Source organism: Nanorana parkeri, unplaced genomic scaffold (assembly GCF_000935625.1).
Source record: "Nanorana parkeri isolate BGI_ZX_2015 unplaced genomic scaffold, ASM93562v1 scaffold947, whole genome shotgun sequence".
In the NCBI taxonomy this organism is placed as follows: Eukaryota; Metazoa; Chordata; class Amphibia; order Anura; family Dicroglossidae; genus Nanorana; species Nanorana parkeri.
The window spans coordinates 462,154-470,593 of record NW_017307215.1 but is presented as its reverse complement, the minus strand read 5'-3'; the positions used below and the strand labels follow the sequence as shown (position 1 = coordinate 470,593).

The following is an 8,440-nucleotide window of genomic DNA, read 5'->3' as shown; positions in this document are numbered from 1 at the left end:
TCCTCTCACAGTCTGAGCTCTCCACCATGGCGTAGTTCCCGCTCTCTCTGAAGGCAATGTTCCCAAGATGGAGGATTCCCGCCACTATCTGAAGGACGTTGGCCTGCGCCTCATGAGTGATACCCACCACGTCCATCGCCGCCTGTCCAGAGAGAAGAAAGGTAAATATCAGAGGCCAGCACCAGGACACAATCGGGGGGACCGGAGGAGAGAATTGGGGAGAGGCGGGAACGTTCCAGAATTTTGTCAATTTCAAGTTATTAAAGGGGCGGTGTCATTTTTGATCATCTAACGACCAATCAGAAAGCAGAGTGCCCATTTTCTCCTCACCATGGTCTCCGCAAACTCCTTCTTGTCGCTGACATCCTCCACGTGGTAGACCGCCGTCTGGTTCAGGTAGTAGTAATAGTCCGGGGACGTCACTCCCAAATTTTCCCGGTCTTCCACCGTGGCGCCATCCAGCAGCTGTGACACGGGAATAAAGAGAGTCAGCTTCTTGACCCAGAATACGACCAGCCAGGTGCCACGTCCTGTGCCATGACCACCCAACGTCATCACCGGAGCCCCGGAACCGTCACCTCACCTGGTAGAAGATGTGGAAGTTCCTCTCCCCCGTATTCTGACTGACCACCCGCGACTTCTCCAACAGGAAGTTCGAGATCCTTCCGCCGTCCGGCTCTCCTCCCCGACTGAACTGAATCTCAAAATACTTCCCCTGAAAGAGAGACGACACCAACCAGTCCACCACTGACCCCTCTAGAGATCTGCAGAACATTGCTCCGTCCCATCTCCCCCCTGACAGATACATATTGATATATTCTGCAGATTATTCCATTACTGACCTCTCCAGAGATCTGCAGAACATTGCTCCGTCCCATCTCCCCCCTGACAGATACATATTGATATATTCTGCAGATTATTCCATTACTGACCTCTCCAGAGATCTGCAGAGCATCGCTCCGTCCCATCCCCCTCCTGACAGATACATTTTGATATATTCTGCAGATGATTCCACCACTGACCCCTCTAGAGATCTGCAGAATATTGCTCCGTCCCATCCCCCTCCTGAATACTCACAAACCGGCTGGAGTTGTTATTTCTGACGGTTTTGGCGTTCCCGAACGCTTCCAGCAGAGGATTTGATTTGAGGATGATGTCCTTCACATGCTGCGGGGTGAGATGGAGAACGCGGTGATGCCGAGGGATGTACAAACTCCAAATGGACACAGACAATACAATATATCACACTGAGGTTGCTCTGTACCTGGACTTTGGTTCCTCCCCCGGAGACCTTCGAGATGTAGCCCATAATATACTTGGCAGCAACCGTCTTCCCGGCTCCGCTCTCCCCGCTGCGAATTATAACAGAGACGCCATGATAGGGGATCCATAGATACTCCAGCTGTGGTGAAACTACAAATCCCATTAGGCCTGTGGCTGTCAGGGTCTTACAATGCCTCATGGACTTGTAGTTCCAAAATAGCTGGCATGCTGACACATACACGCCGAGACCCTGCAGAGCCCTCCATAGAGTCCACACAGCCCAACCGACACCCTGCAGAGCCCACCATAGAGTCCACACAGCCCAACTGAGACCCTGGAGAGCCCACCATAGAGTTCACACAGCCCAACTGAGACCCTGCAGAGCCCACCATAGAGCCCGTACAGCCCACCTCAGACTCCACACAGCCCACCTCAGACCCAACACACAGCCCAACTGAGACCCTGCTGAGCCCACCATAGAGCCCGCACAGCCCACCTGAGACTCCACACAGCCCACCTCAGACCCAACACACAGCCCAACTGAGACCCTGCAGAGCCCACCATAGAGGCCACACAGTCCTCCTCTGATCCCACACAGCCCATCTTAGACCCCACCTCAGACCACCATAGAGCCCACCTTATACCCCACCATAGAGCCCACACCAGACCCCACCATAGAGCCCACACAGCCCACCTCAGACCCCACACAGCCCACCATAGAGCCCACACAGCCCAACTGAGACCCTGCAGAGCCCACCATAGAGCCCGCACAGCCCGAGACCCTGCAGAGCCCACCATAGAGCCCGCACAGCCCAACTGAGACCCTGCAGAGCCCACCATAGAGCCCACACAGCCCACCTCAGGCCCCGCAGAGCCCACCATAGAGCCCACACAGCCCAACTGAGACCCTGCAGAGCCCACCTCAGACCCCACACAGCCCACCTCAGACCCCCGCAGAGCCCACCATAGAGCCCACACAGCCCACCTCAGACCCTGCAGAGCCCCCCATAGAGCCCGCACAGCCCACCTCAGACCCCACTATAGAGCCCACACAGCCCAACTGAGACCCTGCAGAGCCCACCATAAAGCCCACACAGCCCAACTGAGACCCTGCAGAGCCCACACAGCCCCACTGAGACCCTGCAGAGCCCACCATGGAGCCCGCACAGCCCACCTCAGACCCCACCATAGAGCCCAACTGAGACCCTGCAGAGCCCACCATAAAGCCTGCACAGCCCACCTCAGACCCCACACAGCCCACCATAGAGCCCACACAGCCCAACTGAGACCCTGCAGAGCCCAGCATAGAGCCCGCACATCCCAACTGAGACCCTGCAGAGCCCAGCATAGAGCCCACCTCAGACCCAACACAGCCCACCATTGAGCCCACACTGCCCAACTGAGACGCTGCAGAGCCCACCATAGAGCCCGCACAGGCCTCCTCAGACCCCGCACAGCCACCCTTAGAGCCCACACAGCCCAACCGAGATCCTGCAGAGCCCACCATAGAGCCCGCACAGCCCAATAAAAGGTATTGGTAACTGGTATCGGCGAGTACTTGAGGAACAGTATCGGTACTTGCATTCGGTGAAATGGTATCGGTGCATCCCTATACTATACACACACACACACACACACACACACGCCCCTCACCTGATAATGACACATTGGTTCTCCCCATCGATCAGCATATTCCGATACACAGAGTCAGCCAGAGCGTAGATGTGCGGAGGGTTCTCATAGTGAGACTGCGGAGGGGACAAATACAATCACCGGACATGATACAGAAATACATCCCAGCAAGTTCTCATCCCCCCCCCCTGCTCCTGTAACTGGAATATTCCCTCCCCCAGATGTCAGCACACAGATCAAATCACAGACAGCCTGTTTTATATTAGAGTGTAAGCTCTTCTGGTGCGGAGACTGATGTGACCGGCTCAGTGTTCTCTGTACAGCACTGTGGTATATGTCAAAGCTATATACATGTATAATAATAGTGTGTGACTGTGGGGGGGACATTAGAGTGTAAGCTCCTCTGTACAGAGACTGATGTGACTGGCTCAGTGTTCTCTGTACACCCCTGTGGTATATGTCAGCGCTATAGACACACAGAATGGGGTGCAGTACTGATGGCGGCCACACAGTGACAGCGTTGCATCTCTAGGTGTCACATGACCCTCTCGCCGTGTAGCTGCACAAGGTGTGGCGTCAGGTGACTCATTTCCCGTCTCTCACCTGCCTTCCCATCATCCTCTCTGTTCCTGTACTGGTGAGCTCGCCCTTTCCAGCCCCATCCAAAACCGCTGTCTGCTCTACACTTGATGAGGGGGGTTAAAGGAACACTCCACCCTTGGCTGACATTCCATTTCCCATTGGATCTCTAGAACTGAGGCAAAGTGCCCACTTACCGCCCCCTGGTACATCTCGATCTCCCTCTCGGAGAAGTACGGCAGCTGTTTGAAGGGGTTGATGGAGATGAGCACCGACCCGATGTATGTCTGCGGAGTGCTGCTTTAAGGAACCTGAACGATAACATGGCACTTAAAGGGCAACTCCGCCCCTTTGCTGCGTCAAAAGACGGACATGATGAGTTACTGCATTGCATGCTCCATCCTTGTTCTTTCGTGCCAGCGCAGGCTCTTGAAGTATCTGCCACTCGCAGGGTGCTGGACCTGCATGAGCGTTCCGTACGCAGAACGTCAGCGTAGCAGAGACAGCGCTCACTGGACACAGATACCTCCAGAGCCTGCGCAGACATCATGGAACGTTGCAGCTCCCTCCTCTCATTCCCGCCCCTTGCGTTGACACGCCCCCCTGTGACATCACTGAAGGATACGAAGATGAAGTCGTCCATATATCGCTTCTTCAAGTTCTCCACAATGGCGTCCTCCGTGATCTTGGACAGGAGGACCATGTCGTCCACTCCGCTCTGCCGCACATTCTGCGTCTGCCAATGGTAGCGCTCCTTGCTGCCCTGCGGGGGAGGAGACAGACCGCATTATAATATGTCACTGACACACAGAGCTGACAATCAATTGGCCAATACTGCGCCATTTAGATTATATGACTGACCCACAGAGCTGACGCTCGATCGGCCCCGGAATGCTGCATTCTGTATTACTGACCCACAGAGCTGACGCTCGATCGGCCCCGGAATGCTGCATTCTGTATTACTGACCCACAGAGCTGACGCTCGATCGGCCCCGGAATGCTGCATTCTGTATTACTGACCCACAGAGCTGACGCTCAAACGGCCCCAACATGCTGCATTCTGTATTACTGACCCACAGAGCTGACGCTCGATCGGCCCCAACATGCTGCATTCTGTATTACTGACCCACAGAGCTGATGCTCAAACGGCCCCGACACAGCACGTTGTGTATTTATGACCCACAGAGCTGACACTCGATTGGCCCCGGCATGGTGCGTCTTGAATTATTGGGGCCACTTATTATATTACTGACCCACAGAGCTGACACTCTATTGGTAGATATTTCCCCCTCCCCACCCCCCCAGTTACATTGAGGAAATTGTTGTGACGTTGCGCCGTTATTCTGCGGAGACTAATCCGCCATCTTAGTCCTGTGTACAAGGGCAGCACAGGAGAGGTTGCTGGCCCTTTAAGAGAGGAGGCAGCGAAGACCTCTGTACACCTGTGGAATGCGGTGCGGGCCGCGCCCTCCTGGAGGCCCCGCCCCCTACCTGCAGGTCCCAGCAAGGTAAAGGGGAGAGGAATGTGCCTGCCAGGGGGGCGGAGCCACAGAGCTCCCTGTGCGGTATCTGTGTAGACTTTAAACAGCCAGATGAGAACCAAAGTCTGCGTCACCGCGCCGACCGCCACTCGGCCAATCGCAGAGCCCACCGACCGCCACTCGGCCAATCGCAGAGCCCACCGACCGCCACTCGGCCAATCGCAGAGCCCACAGACCGCCACTCGGCCAATCGCAGAGCCCACAGACCGCCACTCGGCCAATCGCAGAGCCCACAGACCGCCACTCGGCCAATCGCAGAGCCCACAGACCGCTTTTTCGCCAATAAGTTGCGCTAATCGCGGGCGCCGTTGAACGCAATGCACGTTTATACGCGTTCCATACTTTCCGTTGCATGCGTCGATGTGCGATTCTAAAACTAAACGCACCTTTGCGGTCGGGCGCGTTACCTCAGCTCGCGCTCCATGCATTGACGCACTGCGGCGCCATTCTATTTTAATGCAGTACAGAGGTGCGTCAATGTGAATGAGCGTCAAGCGATTTTATTTCATTTTGCCATTTTGCGCCAGATCTGCCCCGCCCATTTCACATTCCAAATTCTAAGCTTTCCGCAGACCATTGGAGGTCTCGGCGGTCCCCTGGACGCGCGCAGGCGTTGGAATTGGTATTGGCGCTCGTCCTTTGCGGCCTGAAGCGGGAACAAAAATAATTCTCCACTCCCATGATGCCACGGGGGCCCCCTTTATACTTCAAACTGCGCCCTCAGCTGCGGGGGCGTGTCCTCTAATACTAAACGCGCAGGTACGCAGGATGATAACTCTGGGAGGGGGCCCTTTAAAGAGCATAGGTGCTGGACTACAACTCCCATCATGCTCCAGGAAGGAGACTTTGCTGTGGATGACACCGGGGGATGGGAGGGGGAGGCCAAAGTCCAGACAGGGCGATCGATATCCTGTCCTGGGTACACAGAGTGCTTTATGGGGGAGGGGTGCTATGGGGCCCTTGGCGACCCCTCTCGGCCCTATGGAGAAAGAACGACCCCGAACAAGCTCCGGAGATTGCCCGGCGTGCTGGAAAATAATCGCACTTAGCAAACAAGCCAAGAAACGCGTCACGTGCGTCAAAATAACTCAGGTCAAGAACACGAATGGGGATGGCGAGAAAAAGACACGGCGGGGGCCTTAAAGGAGAGCTCCCCCCGAGGTTCCTTTAATGGCTCCATTGCAGGGGACGCAGGCGCCAGGAAACGCTCCCTGATTGGCCGCTCGTATCCAACAGCTTCATTTAAGTCTCATCAGAGCAGCAGGACAGATCCAGGTGGACTCCCCCTTTAAGGTGTCACAGCTCCGCCCCCTTCCAATCCCCTCATCAGAGATACAGGGAAGGAATGTTACATGGAGGCGGCCATATTGGCTCATTACATATTCAGGATCTGCTTCCTACTACCGATGGAATCCAATGGGGCCTATACAGGTTACAACCCGATTGCGCAATTTCTGTACGATCTCAGGCGGGCCCTTTAGCTACAAGGCTGTTGGTGTCATACCGATCCAGTGGCTTCAATAAACCTGGAGGAAGTATCAACAAGGAGAGTCGGCTTTCACTGGCCGCTTGCTTTCCACGGCCCAGGGAGGTATTGAAGGCAGGGATGTCGGTAACAGCTCCTATGACAGGCACTCGTCCACTGGAGGGGGCGGGGCAGCGGCACCGTAGTTGGCTCCGGGTCTTATTCACCGCAACCAGGTGACGCAGCCAAGCGGTGAAACCTTAAAGAGGACCTGTCACCCAAGCACGCAGGAGCAAAAGCACGTGTGAATGCAGCGACAGATCGCCCGATTATCCGCCGGAGATTGGCTCGGGTGTGGTCCGGGACATGGTACAGACATGCAAACCGACCTGCGTGCAAAGAGCACCTGTCACCCAACCACAGTCAGTACACCCATCGGCGTAAGGCCAGGCATTGGCGCATCTGAATGCAGCGACAGATCGCCCGATTATCAGCAGACCGCCGGAGATTGGCTCGTGTGTGGCCTACGACGTGACCGGAGAGAGTTTAGGTTCCCGCACACCCTATGGACAAGCAAACCAACCAACCTGCATGCATGCAAAGAGCACCGGCCTGGCTGGGGGAGGGGCTTCTTTCTCCTTCCTCCCTCCTGATACCAGATCGGTCCTCTTTACATGCAGATCGTCCAGGACATGATACAGACATGCAAACCAACCTGCGTGCAAAGAGGACCTGTCACCCAAGCACAGTCAGTACACCTGTCGGAGTAAAGCCAGGCATCGGCACGTCTGAACGCAGCGACAGATCGCCCGATTATCAGCAGACCGCCGGAGATTGGCTCGTGTGTGGCCCACGACGTGACCGGGGAGAGTTTACATTCCCGCACCCTATAGATATGCAAACCAACCAACCTGCATGCAAAGAGCACCGGCCTGGCTGGGGGAGGTGCTTCTCCTTCCCCCTCCTGATACCAGACCGGTCCTCTTTACATGCAGATTGCTCGGTTTGCATGACACAAGGCCGATGAGGAATGCCGCCCGGTCAGTCTCCTGCGTCCGTTCCCGGGGTCTCCTCTGCCACCCCACCCCCCGCCGGGCAACCAAACCCGGGCCTGACTGCTCCTTTGGCTGGCTTTCATTTAACGATTGTACTGCGAACGCTGATAGTCGCCATCATTTTACCAGACTCCTAACCGGACACACGTTACAATCTGATTGTGCAATCTCCTCGAGATTTACCAACACCCTGACGGCCGACCAACATTCGATTTCTACCCAATCGGACGCTCGGATTTCGCAGCTTTGAAGCATGGCGAACGATCGGCGACATTTTTATATGTACAATGGAGAGTGAATCTTGATGGGGAGATCTGATTGGGTGGTGGGGGAGATCTGAGCGACATTACTGTTATTATATACACAATATGGGGATCGGGATACAGTTTCAGGGGGTGTACTGGTGTAAAGGGTGTAGATCTGGGAATGGGGGGGATTAGTAGGGGTACAGCTTGGAATGGAGGGGCCTTGGTCTGCATATGGGGGTTCAGTGCAGCTGCCCACATTTCGAGGGGCAGCACCCGGGGGATCCTCACACACAGTTTCTAGTTTGGTTTGGAAAGTCCCAGAAATAATCAGAGTGGTTGGACTGACGGGGGAGTTTCTTGGGCCATATTTAGAAGCGGGTTCACATCCTGGGACTGTCAGTCGGCGGTGATCTTGGGGTAAGGGGACTCACCATGGTGCTGCTGTGTCAGGGCTGCAGGCTCTCTTGGGTGGAGTCTTCCTGGGTGTCACATTCACCTGCGTCTCTGGGGTCGCCTTCACTCCCCCCACCCCTGGAGGTCTCAGTAGTCCGGGTGAGAGTCCTGCAGGTAGTCCAGGTTAGTCTTGCTGCCTTCTTAGGGGGGTCTTCCTGCTCTGCTCCCTCTCTGGGGTCTCTTCCTGAGACTCTCCTCCTCCTC

At 55.6% G+C, this 8,440-nt stretch overlaps 1 protein-coding gene across 1 annotated transcript in view; it reads right to left on the bottom strand.

Annotated features, from left to right (window-relative positions):
• The window catches only part of LOC108795205 (unconventional myosin-Ie-like), a 20,996-nt gene extending 12,611 nt beyond the window's left edge, over window positions 1-8,385 (bottom strand). The window contains exons 1-9 of the mRNA XM_018566408.1: window positions 8,215-8,385; window positions 4,100-4,237; window positions 3,672-3,761; window positions 2,917-3,011; window positions 1,265-1,352; window positions 1,078-1,167; window positions 584-715; window positions 331-465; window positions 10-142 (exon numbers count right to left, since the gene is read on the bottom strand). Of these exons, the coding sequence (XP_018421910.1) occupies window positions 10-142; window positions 331-465; window positions 584-715; window positions 1,078-1,167; window positions 1,265-1,352; window positions 2,917-3,011; window positions 3,672-3,761; window positions 4,100-4,237; window positions 8,215-8,217 (904 nt within the window). The 5' untranslated portion in view covers window positions 8,218-8,385. The remainder of the gene's footprint in view (window positions 1-9; window positions 143-330; window positions 466-583; window positions 716-1,077; window positions 1,168-1,264; window positions 1,353-2,916; window positions 3,012-3,671; window positions 3,762-4,099; window positions 4,238-8,214) is intronic.
• Between the last annotated feature and the right edge of the window lie 55 nt (window positions 8,386-8,440).